Source organism: Ictalurus punctatus, chromosome 24, assembly GCF_001660625.3.
Source record: "Ictalurus punctatus breed USDA103 chromosome 24, Coco_2.0, whole genome shotgun sequence".
Lineage (NCBI taxonomy): Eukaryota > Metazoa > Chordata > Actinopteri > Siluriformes > Ictaluridae > Ictalurus > Ictalurus punctatus.
The window spans coordinates 16,586,037-16,601,407 of record NC_030439.2 but is presented as its reverse complement, the minus strand read 5'-3'; the positions used below and the strand labels follow the sequence as shown (position 1 = coordinate 16,601,407).

Sequence of the window (15,371 nt, the reverse complement as noted above, 5' to 3'; positions counted from 1 at the left end):
TTTTAAACCAGGTAAACATAAATCTGGTCATGTATGGAGAATTTCTTGCTTAAAGTCAATCAGTTCAACTTGTCACTTTATTATTTGGAGTGAAATTATTCAACATGTCAGTTTATTAAAAAGGCTAAATATATATATCAATATTTCAGTTAACAACAAGGAGGCAAGTTTACGTGTTAACGCGCTTTTTGTTCTGCTCTGAAAGATTTAGTGAAAAAGTTCTTTTCAAAAAAAGCATCACAAGTCAAACAAATATTGCAGGACTATTTTTCTAAAGAGTGAAAAAGCTGAAGGAGGTCAGTTTAGTACTCAGTTTTGAGAGTGAGCTGGGCGAAGTCTGTATCTCCTCAGCCTGGAGCTTCACAGTGCCACTGAAATACTGGACACTCTCAGGCTGAACATAGAAAATAAAAAGATCCTCCTTTAAAAAGTTGGAAAAGTTGGAATTACAACGAGCGAGTTTACAAGGGCAACATGAGGAATAAGGGGGGGGGGAAATAGAATATGTAATATTTGTGGTAGTTGTGGATTTAGGGATTTAAAGACTTCTCTGGTAGAACTAAGTTATTGCAAGTAAACTTCATAATATTATATATATATATATATATATATATATATATATATATATATATATATATATATATATATATATATATATATATATATATATATATAAAGAATATAATGCCTACATAAAGAATATAATGCCTTATGAGGTTGGAGAACACATGGTGAGGGATCTGAAAGCGTTCCTCCATACAGAATCTCTCCAGATATTTCAAATTTCAAGGTCCACGCTGGTGGACTCTCCTCTTCAGTTCACCCCACATGTTTTCTATGGGTTTCAGGTCAGGGGACTGGGATGGCCATGGCAGGACCTTGATTTTGTGGTAGTAAAGCATTTTTGTGTTGATGTATGTTTTGGATCATTGTCCTGCTGGAAGATCCAACCATGGCCCATTTTAAGCTTTCTGGCAGAGGCAGTCAGGTTTTCATTTGATATCTGTTGATATTTGATAGAGTCCATGATGCCATGTATCCTAACAAAATGTCCAGGTCCTCTGGCAGAAAAACAGCCCCAAAACATTCAAAGGCCACCACCATATTTAACCGTGGCCATGAGGTACTTTTCCATATATCTGTGTGCCAAAACCACCTCTGGTGTTTATTGCCAAAAAGGTCTATTTTGCTTTCATCTGCCCATAGAACCCGATCCCATTTGAAGTTCCAGTAGTGTCTGGAAAACTGAAGACGCTTGAGTTTGTTTTTGGATAAGAGTAACAGCTTTTTTCTTGAAATCCTTCCAAACAACTTGTGGTGATGTAGATGACTTCGGATTGTAGTTTTGGAGACTTTCTGACCCCAAGATGCAACTAACTTCTGCAATTCTCTGTGATCCTTGGAGATTTTTTGTCCACTCGAACCATCCTCTTCACAATGCGTTAAGACAATATAGACACACATCCAATTCCAGGTTGATTCATAACATTTCCAGTTGACTGGAACTTCTTAATTATTGCCCTGATGGTGGAAATGGGTATTTTCAATGCTTGTGCTATTTTCTTATAGCCACTTCCCATTTTGTGAAGCTCAACAACCTTTTGCCGCACATCAGAAGTATATTGCTTGGTCTTACCCATTGTTATGAATGACTAAGGGAATTTGGCCTATGTGTTACCTCATATTTATACCCCTGTGAAACAGGAAGTCATGGCTGAACAATTTCCTATCCTTGTCACCCAGGTGTACTAATATAATGTAAAATATCAATGGGAATATATTTCAAATATGTTTTTCTCTTATGAATTCATAGGGGTGCCAGTAATTGTTGCACACGTATACTTTAACAAACATGTTTTTTTTTTTTGATAAACCTGTGCTATGTTTGCAATTGTTTGAACAAAATATTAAAACTTTAAACAATAAAGACAATTTTTCACAGCCTTTTTTACTCATATTTACAAAGGGTGCCAATACTAGTGGAGGGCACTGTATATATATATATATATATATATATATATATATATATATATATATATATATATATATGTGTGTGTGTGTGTGTGTGTGTGTGTGTGTGTGTGTGTGTGTGTGTGTAAGGCATTATTTGCGTTTCAGTGTGAACCTGGCGCCCTCTAATGGCGCGTAATGGAACTGCAGCCAGCTAGAACGCAATCAGTATGGGGCAGGGGTTTCTGACTCGTCTATGTAGGAACATTTCAGTTGACATGGAATAAAATACAATGTATAAGCCATGCACACATACGGCATATCACGTGCGTATTTCCCAACCCTACCCCTAACAAAAGTATACAACTGAGGCCAAAATTTAGGCCTATATAGGCTACACCTAGACTAAAGATATTCAATCTCATTTTCCACAACTCAACACATTTCATGTTACCTTACATTTATTTTGGCAAGTGTATTATGGCATCTAATTTCACATTTTACATCAGAGGTAATTTTACAGTTGACCAGAGACCACTTTTAAAACAAGTGAGCAGCTTTAATGCACTAAATGAGAATTTCAGCATATCAAAAGGTTACATTCACTAAGTTGACTGTCTCTTTAAATACTCTGGAAGATTCCAGAAATTAATGAAATGACTTCTGATTGGTCAACTGTCATAATTAGGAGGGAGCACAACTGTGGCTGTAAAAGGGCTTACCCTTAGAGACAGTGCCTTTTTGCCCTTAACATTATGGGAAACTTCAAGCAACTCAGCCAATGAAAAGGACTAATTTCCAAACGATTTAAAGTACCACAAACACTTCTGTACAAAACAACTGTATATATAAATTATATTATATTACTAATTGTATATATATATATATATATATATATATATATATATATATATATATATATATATATATATAGTCTGGTCTCTAGTTATCGGAAGAGTTTGGTTGCAATTATTGCTGCTAAAGGTGGCACAACCAGATTTTAAATTTAAGGGGGCAATTCGTTTTTCATATTGTTGATATGTGTTGGATAACTTTTTTTCTTCTTCAATAAATAAATAAATAAATAAATAAATAAAGTATTCTGTGTTTACTCAGGTTGCCTTTGTTCTATGTTGTATTTTGTTTGAAGATCTAAAACTATTTCGTATGAGATATAAGCAAAAACAAAAGAAATCAGGATGGGGTAAATACTGTGTTACCGCACTGTAAGTAATGAAGTTGACATTTTTGACCTAAATGTGCAAAATATTTCAATACTAATCTTTGTATTAACAATAATCAGGCCATTTTATTACACAAGGTCTGCTAATAGCGTCTTTCAAGAAGTGATACACTGTTGATGAAAATCAGGTCATCTATCTTTATTAATACGCAAGCACTGAAAACATGAAATAGCAAAAAAAAAAAAAAAAAAAAAAAAAAAAACAATGCAAGGGATGGGATTTTTATTGAATCAAGGCATGTAAAATCAAATAAAAACAACAACAGACAAACACTACAATGTTTTGAACAGTACTAATGCCCAATTATTCAGTGATCTGGCTGCCACACAGACTATCAATGGTTGTATTGTGTTCAAGTAAAAATCACAAATCTACTTATTTAGTGTTTTAGGACCTACATATACAAATACAAAACTACACATATTAATAGTGCATGAGAAATATGCACTAATAGCAGTTAATTTCTTAACAGCAACATTCTACAGAGCAGTCAAAAGTCAAATCTATTACTAACAAAAATAAAAGATATCAAGTTAATAAATAAACTTCTTAGTGTTGGAAGGTTTGATTGTAAACAGTGTTTAAACTAGTTTATGGGAAAGGAAAAATTGGAACATCCAACAGACCTCGACTCTGTATCAGGACTGCGTCAAATCATGGAGAAGGAGCATCGCTGAACTTCAGTAGTTTGATGCACACAAGTGCAACTCACTTGGCAATTCACATTTGCAAACAAACACACACACACACACACACACACACACACACACACACACACACACACACACACACACACATCTCTTAAGAAATACAGTAACCCAAGTGAGGAACAAAGACACGACATGAACCACCCATACAGTAAAATTCCAGTTTTGACAGCAAATCTCAAAGTAAAATATTATTTGAGATAGACAAAGTGCAGTAATTACTGTAAGTATGACGTACTCATCTCTGTACACTAGATCTGATTCAAATGCTCTCCATAGATATAGTACAACATATATTTACATACATATAGTAACTATACAATTGGTTAAATGAGGACTCATAGAAATCACATACTTTTATTTAACACCTGTTTCCAGCTGTGGTTCTGGAGAGCCCCCTGTCCAACTTTGTATTGTCTTCTTTAACACACCCACTTCAACTAATATGCTGACGTGGGTGTGTTAGAACAGGGAAAACACTCAAGCATGCATGAAAGGCGTTGTCTTGGTCCACGGTCGGGAACCAGTGATCCATACCAATATGAAGTACCTACTGAACATGCCACTTAATTGTAAATCAAAGCATTTCTTGGTCATGTCTATATCATCCACTAAGTGGCAGTCTAACACCATCCATTAAAAAAGGAACTGGCTTAAACTTGAGGTCTGCTATGGCTGTGACGTAGTGGTGCGGGAAAAAATGGTAGTGTTACATTGCGACAAACTGACTTAAATAAACAGTATAAACTTAAATAAAACAATTTTTTAAAGTTAATTTAAAACCCAGATCCAGTACCTTTGCCTGTCACACAGGCGTACAATAACATAAACAGGCAGATGTCACTTTATAGCAGAGGCTGTATAAGTTATATAAAGTACCATAAGTACCAGAGAGACCCAGATAAATTTCCACTTCATGCAAAAGGAGTGAAATCAACTCAAAAACCACAAACACAAAAAAAACACACACAAAAATAACCCCATGGAGTGTGTTTTAGGAAAACAAGTGTGCATTCATTTGCTTATTGCTCTTGTTCACCTCCTTTCTTTCTTGTTCTCTGCCTGTCATGGAAAGATGTCGTGCAGGGGCATTTTGTGAACATGAACGTGCATCTCCATGGGCCGGTCAGGGAGACAGTCCCGCCTGTAGGTTATCGTCTTCTCACTGGGGGTGGGTGCATATGACAGGTTCTGTGACACAAAATAATTCAGATAATTCAGCTACACATGCATGTAAGCAGTTTGGACAAGACATGGATGGTACAAGTGTATGTGACATATGCATAAACGTATATGTAGGTTCAAATGTGGTCCAGGTAAAATGTAAAAAAATGCTGTGTAAAATGTAAATAAATGTAAATAAAAACAGAATGCAATGATTTGCAAATCTCATGAACCCATATGTTATTCACAATAGAACATAGAAAACATATAGAATGTTTAAACTGAGGAAATGTACTATTTTTAATAAGGTCATATTGAATTTGATGGCTACAATACGTCTCAAAAGGGTTGTGATGGGGGCAACAAAAGGCTGGAAAAGTAAGTGTTACTAAAAAGAAACAGCTGGAGGTTAATTGGGAACAGGTCAGTAACATGATTGGGTATAAAAAGAGTATCTTAGAGGCAGAGTCTCTCAGAAGTAAATATGGGATGGAATCTGGATGGAAGCGTATCTTGCTCTAATTGATGCTGCCTTTCCAGATGTGCAAGCTGCCCATTCCATAGGCACTAATGCACTTCCATACCATCAGAGATGCAGGCTTTTGAACTGAGCGCTGATAAAAAGCCGGATGGTCCCTCTCCTCTTTAGTTTAGAGGACGTGGCGTCCATGGTTTCCAAAAAGAATTAAACATTTCAATTCGTCTGACCACAGAACAGTTTTCCACTTTGCCTCGGTCCATTTTAAATGAGCTTTGGCCCAGAGAAGACTGCGGTGTTTCTGGATCATGGCTTCTTCTTTGCATGATAGAGCTTTAACCAGCATTTGTAGATGGCACGGCGAACTGTGTTCACAGACGATGAGTTCTGGAGGTGTTTCTGAGCCCATGCAGTGTTTTCCATTACAGAATCATGCCTGTTCTTAATGTAGTGCCGCCTGAGGGCCCGAAGATCACAGGCATACAGTATTGATTTTCACCCTTGTCCATTGCACACAGAGATTTCTCCAGATTCTCTGAATCCTTTGATGATATTATGTACTGTGAATGATGAGATATTCATAGTCTTCGCAATTTTACATTGTGGAACATTATTCTGAAATTGTTCCAAAATAGTGGACGCAGTTTTTTTGCAGATTGGTGAACCTCTGCCCATCTTTAATTCTGAGAGACTCTGCCTCTTTAAGATACTCTTTTTATACCAATCATGTTACTGACCTGTTCCCAATTAACCTCCAGCTGTTTCTTTTTAGTAACACTTACTTTTCCAGCCTTTTGTTGCCTCCGTCCCAACGTTTTTGAGACGTGTTGCAGCCATGAAATTCAAAATAACCTTATTTTTTTTCTTAAAATGATACATGTCCTCAGTTTAAACATTCTATATGCTTTCTATGTTCTATTTTGAATAACATATGGGTTTATGAGATTTGAAAATCACTGCATTCTGTTTTTATTTACATTGATTTACATTAGAATTGGGGTTGTATGATGATATACATTAAACATAAATACAATAAACAATGATAGCAATTCTAGATTTTTTTTCAGATTGGATCCCACTTGTAGAGATGTCGCTAAGACACTGGATGTTACAGTTCTATCACTTATTAGGCTTATTAATAATCATACATTATGTAAGGAATAAAACACGTCAGGGCACGCTGTTTTAGGAAAATAATCATCAACATGGCGGTGCGAAGCAGCCCAATGTATCCAGTATCTATTACCACCCTGAAGTTGAGTTTTTTACTAAAACAGCATACCCTGATGTGTTTTATTTCACTTATAACACAGCAATTTGCCAGTTGATTCCAGTTATTTATTTATTTATTAATCAATCACGTCAAAACTTTAACTATTTATTGTTACATTTAATGTTGGAATGCCTGCAAGACAAATTACTTCCTGTTAGGGCTGGCATAATACCAGCTACAAACAGTCCCACACTTTCTCTTGTAGTTAATAAAAGCTAAAAAAAAAAAAAAAAAAAAAATGCAGCTTGTTTAACGGGAAACCACAAAACTGAAACATCCTCTGTTCTGAAGACTGGTGGTTACAGTTACTGTTACAAAGCTGGAGACTATTTCCGTAAATGTTAAATAAACATTACCTTACAGAAAAACTGTTTTTACGCCAATTATTATTAGGCTTAGTTTATGTGTATCAGTCTCTATGCATTAGCTGTTACTATAGAAACTATAAAGTATTAAAATGAGCGCATTCATATAAACCTGTGATTTGAATTACAGCTGGAACTACTGTCAGAGCTGCTGTTACAGAAGATTAATTAGCACCTTCTGACCAATCAGATTTGAGATCTCAACAGCACTGTTGAATAAATGCATTCATTTCCTTCAGATTGCTTCAATCTAGTAGCCTTTTTTTTGTGTATTTAAATTTTGTATGATTTTTCTTTCAGTTTATATTGTTTTTGCCATTTTAGTTCGAATTTTATTTGCAATAATGACCTAAAATAAGCAATCAACTAAAAACAGAGAGAGACTTAAATCATTTACATCTCTATGTTTATCAAAATATAGAAGTTCTTGACTGTGCAATCCTTAGCACACTTTCTTATCCATACCTAACTATACTACGGGATATATTTAAAAAGCAGCAAACATAATTTCAGGTTTTAATAATCATAATTTTCATCAGCCAACTCATTCTCTCTCACTTCCCCATACCACACAAACACACACCTTATTGCTGTCGTCAAACTGCTCCATGACGTGTCCCCTCAGCGACCAGTTCTGGGTGCGGAGCAGTAAACGCACTACAGCCAGGATTCCCAGACCCAGAACTACGGTGAGGAGGAAAACACTGAGGAAGGTTTTAAAGTACCGGTGGCTGAACACACACTCTGAGGAAACAGAGTAAAAATAATTCAAAAATAATTCAATATCACCAGTCTGATCAAATCAAATATACATGCTAACGACATGATAATGCTTTCTCTCTGCAGTATTGTTTAGCACAATAATCATAAAGATAATGATATTAAATATAACAAGCATATGTGTCTAAGAAGAAAACAATCAAAAGGAGGCAATGATGATTAATAATAATGATTTTTTTTTTTTGTCAGATGTATAGCACAGCGATGCTGAATGCTCAATTCTGAATGGTCAGAAGGTCTATAACAACAGATCTAACAGTAATGCTGGCTGAAACGTTCCTACTGATATGCTTGTTCCGATATGTAAATGTTTCTATAGCAACATCTTACACTGGGACTTGTAATAGATGCTCCAGATAAATGGATCAAATCATATGTGCAGTCATAGATTTGGTGAAATTTTTATTTATTTTCCGTTTCATTTATTTAATATTTCAGTCTCTGGTGTCAGAACTTTGTATCTGTCAGACATAAAGCTGGAACATAAGTATTCCAACACAGGAAAGTCTTGGACTTTCCAGTGTTGGACAGCTTTATGTTTTCTCAGTAAACGGACAAGTTTTATTAGATTCAAGAGAGAGAAAGGAAGAGAATCCAGTGAGAGACCAACACTTTATAGCTGCTATAGCTTAAGCAATAACTATCACGATTTCCCATTGAGCTAGCGGTGTAGCATGCAGCGTGCTCGGAAACCCAAACCGCGAGCTCTTAGCGAATGCACGCTTTTGAGGCTTCTGTGGCATTGACTTTGTTTACTTTCGACACGTTCTTTTGTTATGGTTTATGTCCTGTCTCCGCCCCTGTATTGTCATTGGGTGTTTTCAGCTGTCTTGTGTTTCACCCCTGATTACTTTTTTCATTTGAACTCCTTGTGTCTCTCTGCACTTCGCGTAGTGTTGAGTGTTATCACATTACCAAGTGTTTGTACCTTGTTCCTTGTTTTGATTCATGCTCATTGATCTTGTTCTTGTTTCTCGTTTTCGATTCTAGTCTTGCGCAGTTTATGCCTGTTTGCCAATCCCCTGACCCTTTGCCTGTTTCTTGACCTCGTTATTGTCTCGTGTTTTGGATTTATCTGCCTGTCTCTCACTCAATAAACTCTTATCTGCATTTGCATCCGTCCTAACCTTCATTACCTGGATTATGTGACAATAACGGGAAATAACATGTTTTAAGACGTTCCACAACATTCAATGTACGATCGAATTAATGTTATAATGCAGTGAGGTTGAATCCTCGAATCTGATTGGTCAGAAGGTTTTGTATGGCTCAGACAGTAGTTCCGGCTGTAACGTGACCGATATATTGATATTAATTAACATAACCGTTTATATTATTGCACTTGTTCTAATACATAATGGTGACCTTTGTGGTCATAACAGTAACTCTGATTTGATTATTCTGTTGCAACAGCAAGAACACTTCTAATCAGTTTGTCCTTGGAAGTGACATAGTTTAACAACGGAGAAAAACCCTCGGAAACTATGACCTCCATTTTGATGCAGACCCAAGAACTAAGAAAGGGAAGCCGATTGCCAGAACTTAAATCCATTCACAAGTAGCACACTGAAAACAAGCACATGTTTATTATATCATCAGTGAAGACGTCAGGAACAGCTGGACAGTGAAGACCCGTGGACTTTGTAGCAATGTGAAACGAGCTGGATTGAGCAGAAACCAAGACGCTGACAGCAACTGCTGGAGCACAGTAAATTTCAGCCATTTATAGATCATCAGCTGCTGTCAGCTGCATTATCAGCGATTGTGAAATCCAGCAGGCTTGGCATCGAGCCACTACTCCACATACAAAGAGGCTAAAGTAGTGTATTGACATTTCAGCACGTTGCCATGGTGATCTGGGGACAGTGGGGACAGGGAGAGGGAAAGCGGGGAATGCTGACCTTATCAAGAGGGGACAGGGATGCACATGCACATGCACACACACACACACACACACACAAAGGCCTGCACTGTCTGATCACCTCAAAGTCAGGGTATGAACGCAGCCTCTGTGACATTTGGAGGTGAAACACCATGAGACAGCAGAAAAGAAAAGTATTACAAACAACACCACCTCCACAACTCACACACAGTCCAAGATCCAGACATCACAATGACACCATAATCATCACAATATGAGTGTGTGATGAGAACAGAAAGGAAGATCAGATGTGTGTTGGCAGTGAATGTCATGCTTTCAGAATGGATCGGAATATGAGAGAGAGGAAGAGAGAGAGAGAGAGTTTGCATGTGTGTTTGTAGCTCCAAGCTTTACCAGCATGCCTGCTAATCTGTAGCTGTGGTCCGTGTGAGGCCATGTCCACATGGAACCTGATGACGCACTGCTCCCTGCTGTGGTACAGACAGTACTTCCCTCTGATCAGCTCTGCACGAGACGGAGAACTCTATGTAGTTAAATTTCACCTGACTCATTTTTCATATGTTCTTGATGCCCATTGGCTGTGTTCCAAATGCCATACTTATACTGTATACTACTATAAGACTGTATACTGTATGTACTGACACTACACACATTCAGAATTGAATGTAGTATGCGATAATCATCATGTGGTATACTACACAGTTATGTGACTAGCTGTCAGTTGCACACAATTGTAAATGCAATACTTCCAGAATTCCCCTGGTCTTCATTTATGGATTTTCATAGCTACTATTTAACAGAAATATGTCAGCCTTTAGTGGTTAAAGCCAAATGTGAGGCATTAAAGCCACAGAGAACCGATAGTGACTTATCCAATGATTTTCCCTTCTTGTTAAATTTTCAGTTTTTACTGTTTACCAAAAGGGAAATCCCAAATCTGAGAAAACAGTTATTCATGGACAATGTGTCATAACGTGTAGCTCAGTATTTCTTTGATTTAGTCTAGTGCTTATTCCTTTGTCTTTTGAGCACTTCCTGATGATGTCATGCAGTATTACGTCACGTCCAAACCAAGCCACGGCTCTCATGACATCATGCTCTGTGTGAACTCTGAATGTAAGCAAATGTCCAGACAGTATGGTGGATCAATGAGAGATGACACAGATTCCCAAGCGCTATACAACCTTCATTACACTGACTTACCAGTAATGTCATCAACATAGGCCACCAGTGAAGTGCAACTTCTGTTGCATTGCTGTGTATCGTTTGCTGCGAAGCCTTTAGACAGGTGGCAGTCCACACAACTCCTGAGACAGTGAGAAGGAAAAGAGTAAGAGACTCAGTGAGAAAATGAATTATGGTCATTTCAAGGCAAACAACAAAAACAGAATCAAATCCAGCCAGATTTTATCGGTCACACACACACACAGAATGTACGACATGCAGTGAAATACTTTTCTGCTGGAATAAAACAGAATGTACAGAAAAACAGAATTTACTTACGTAGAAATATAAAAATATAAATATAAAAGATAGACAGCAAAGAATTTACGAACTGTAGGTGGTATAAAGTGTGCAATACAATGCTGTGCATCATCGAGCTGGGGTAGTTGCAGCGGAAAAGCTAGCAATATAATATTAATATTTATAAATATGGAATATGCCATGTGTACTGACGTATTGAATGTTTGGGTGTTGTGCAAAGAAATCCAAGGTATGTATTTGCATGTGTATGAATAAACAGTCCTAGGCGTCCTGGTCGAGGGCCGGAATGGCCTGCAGGAAGAATCAAAAGTAAAAAAGAAAGTAAAAGATTTTTACCAGTGTGACTGACAGGAGTTTACACAGGTGGCACACTTCTCACAGAACGCTCCAGAGCGTCGGGGGTGATCACACACACACTTGCCACAGACACACTTTCCGTGCCCGCTGCACATCAAGCCATCAGACAAAACGCAGCTTTCTGTGGAGACAGGGCAGCCACAACTCTCACCCATCCAGCCAGGCTGACATGAGCATTCCCCTGCGATGCACTGGCCATGTCCTGATATCACAAACACACACACACACACACACACACACACACACATAGGGATTGAGGGAGTTATCACTTTATGAACTTGTCACATATGACACTGAAGTTTCTTATTTGTTAACTGTAATGATCACTAGTTGTAGGCTGTGAGAAACACATACTGGGTACATGCAAAAACAAGAACCGGCCAAACAGGAAACAGTTTCTTCTTCTTGTTTATTTTCCACCAATGTAAGGGTCATAGTGATGACAGTAAACGTGGCTACGTCATCATTTTGGCACATGGCCAAGTGCAACAAGAAAGATGTGCTTGGGATAACGTTGTTTTTTTGACTCATCTGGTCATCTGGTTGTCTATATCAACTGAAATTAAGCTTTTTAAAAATATATATATATATATTTGTTCAGCGATAAGACGACAAGAAAAAAAATATGTGACAAAATTAAACGTTTTTAAACATGAGACATTTTAAAATTAAACTCATTGTAAGTAAAACACTAAATATCACGTATGAACCCCCAAACACCCTATATGATATTAATATAGAAGTAGTTTTTTGCTCAGTAGTGCTGTGTTTGTTAAAATTACAGGATAAAAACAATAGCACCAATAATCCTGAACCTGTACTAGCTAGCCTGCTAGCATGCCTGGCTACTATTTTCTTTATACAATCAATTAATTTAACAGATAGGTAATTAGCTTGAGGTTAGATCAATTCCTAGCAAACTTAACTTGTTAAGTGAAAAAGCCCAGTAGTTAGCTTAACACTAGCTTGCTAGCAACGATGGATGCTGGTTATAATTACACAATATAATAGTTAGCCTAACATTAGCTAGCTTGTTAAATCAAGATAGTCTTTATGGTCATGTATACGGTATGGTAAAAGACCGTGTATTTTATTTCTTCATATATCCTAGCTTGTTATGAAGCTATGGGCAGAGTGCATGGTCAGTCATGATACAGCGCCCCTGAAGCAGAGAGGGAATAAAGCCTTGCTCAAGAATAGCAACTAGAATAAATTAGCTAAAGCTGGACCGGTGGCATTGGCTAAGCTAACTAGCAAGATCGGTGATGCTAGCAAAGTGCTGTGTTTAAATATGGCTAGCTTAGGTAAACTAGCTTAGAGAAGTGAAAGTAAGGGATGGTGGTGGCTAATGCTAGTGTCACTCTGGTGTAAATAGACACAAGGTTATGTGGTATGACTAACCAAGCCACAACGTTGAGTAGTGTTAGCACCATCAATAAACACCAACATTTCCTGCTGGTATCTGTTTTGTGTAGGTACAAAAAGTGTAGAAACAGAGCCTTTGACAGTGGACCAGTTTGAAGAAGCCAAAACCTCTGGTACTTTGTGCAGTGTTAAAAGGCCTACTCTTGGCATTGTTTTTGCAATATTGTGTTTACACACACATATACACACCTCCACACATTAGACCCCTCTCATTGGGACAGGAGAAGTCGTCCTTCTCGCAGAACTTTCCGTAGATGGTCCCAAGGCTGCTCAGGTCACACACACACGCCCCGCACACACATGTTCCCCTGCCGCTACACATCAGGCCTGTCTTCACATCTCGGCAGCTGTCCATCAAACTCCCCTCAACTCCTGGATCGTCTCCAGACACACAGAGGGAAGTTTCTGGATTGTCATTGCAAGGTCCTGCCCCACCACAGCTACATACACAGGCCTGCCGCACTCGCACAGTCATGGATTCGTTAAATCCCACAGGTCTCACCACCAACATCACCTCAGGCTCATTTTCTTTCTGCAGTGCATCATCCTTTTCTGGGCATGCTCGCATTCCCACTGTGATGTTGAAGAAGACCTTGAGGAAGGACAAATCAAGATAAGAGTGGAATCTTTATGAGGGAAATGTTTTACATTTCCAGTCCTGGAATAAGTGTGGTGCTTTCTGTTTCTGATTTAACACATCTGCTAATAATTAAGCTTTTGTCAGCTGAGGAAAATACTGGATCACATAGTTTAGGGGAACTAGATCGCATAGTTTAGATGTAGTTAGAAGAGACAAGTTAATGGCATGTGGAAGGGTCTTTATCTGCAAATATTTCTTGGTAAAATGTCAGTTTCAAATGATTTCATCAAAATTTTTAGGCAGCTGAATGAACTTGCACATAAAGGGCACAATTTACCACTTACAATAGAGGAAGTTCAATTAAAAATATATATATTATATATAAACTAAGTTACAGCCAAACACAGTAACACAGTTAGTTTCAGATTAAATGTCATGTTTCTCAAATTGCTAGCTTGTATTATATAAAGGTCACATGGGCTCTGCATATTGAGCTGTTTCCTGTAAACAAGATGGTCATAATCCGCTGAGCACTGCGCAATCGCCTTCTCAAGTACACACTATTCTCCCTCAGAACCTTGAAATACACATACACACACACAGCATATCAAAAAAATACAGATTGGCTATCAAAAGCACTAGATAGAGGTCTCTAGTGCCTGTGGTGTGAAGGGGCTTTTGTCAAGTGCTCCAGCAGTCGGAACAAGGAAGGTCTTGAGAAGAAGAAAACAAAAACATGGCTCTTACAGTTATACAACATCCAGTATTCTTTTAACAATTCAAGGAGTTTCCCGTACTTTTTGCCCGGGTTGAACGTTGGTGCATTTGCTGCTTCCTGCCGCAGTGGATCCATTTGGGCAAACTGCTGTTACACTGACCCAGAATCTGTGTGCTTCTCTGTCCTCGACCTCCACCTCCACTCCGACATCTGATAGGAGTTTCTGAAAAAGGGAATGTGAGACAGACATGCAGCACAGTGTCAGTGTGAGAGTCACCATTATTCTAACCTATAATCAGGCTTTTTAAATGCATGTTAAAAACAGAAGCTCTAAAAATAGTTGGTGGCTGAGTGAGACGTGGTGCAGCGTCACTGCGGCAATTCAGGACAATCATAATGCAGGCCTGTGTTCAGCACAATTTGTGGATTCTATCCATTCGGGAAGGATGAACAATAGATTGTTGTAACCCCACTTGGTTTAATGCATTTGCCCTGCTGAATGCCAGTGCAAAATCCCCGTTTCCACCTCAGCTCCCCTGCTGGTGTTTTTCAACTGACTCTGAGTCAGACAGAAAAGCACTGAACATTATTTATGTGCACCCATGAGCAGCCTTATCAGTAAATCCCAAAGGAAAGCACTGACTGGGTGATGATAAATAAAAGGGCTGGTTCTCTGTAGATGTTTAATGAGCAGCTCCAATTGAAAATTCAAGTCACAATGAGTCAAACAGAAACTGAAAGGATGGAGGTTCTTACCTTGTATGCATCAACCACAAGGTTTGTAAGATTAGAGGCTTTGGGAAGTAGCCTGCCCAGGTAAGTACCTGGAAGAATAGGCACCAAATCCTTTTCACACAAAAGAGACACGAGAGAGAGAGAGAGAGAGAGAGAGAGAGAGAGAGAGTCACTCGATATCTTCACCTGCTGTGAGCCACAAGGTTACCTAATAAAGACAGGATTCAT

At 38.2% G+C, this 15,371-nt stretch overlaps 1 protein-coding gene across 2 annotated transcripts in view; it reads right to left on the bottom strand.

Annotated features, from left to right (window-relative positions):
• Nucleotides 1-3,317: 3,317 nt before the first annotated feature.
• itgb8 (integrin, beta 8) overlaps nucleotides 3,318-15,371 on the bottom strand; it is a 28,311-nt gene continuing 16,257 nt past the window's right edge. For both annotated transcript variants that reach the window (XM_017455140.3, XM_017455142.3), the window contains 8 exons: nucleotides 15,165-15,254; nucleotides 14,488-14,631; nucleotides 13,300-13,702; nucleotides 11,665-11,887; nucleotides 11,047-11,150; nucleotides 10,237-10,347; nucleotides 7,765-7,925; nucleotides 3,318-5,092 (listed from right to left, as the gene is read on the bottom strand). In XM_017455140.3, the coding sequence (XP_017310629.1) occupies nucleotides 4,967-5,092; nucleotides 7,765-7,925; nucleotides 10,237-10,347; nucleotides 11,047-11,150; nucleotides 11,665-11,887; nucleotides 13,300-13,702; nucleotides 14,488-14,631; nucleotides 15,165-15,254 (1,362 nt within the window). In that variant the 3' untranslated portion in view covers nucleotides 3,318-4,966. The remainder of the gene's footprint in view (nucleotides 5,093-7,764; nucleotides 7,926-10,236; nucleotides 10,348-11,046; nucleotides 11,151-11,664; nucleotides 11,888-13,299; nucleotides 13,703-14,487; nucleotides 14,632-15,164; nucleotides 15,255-15,371) is intronic.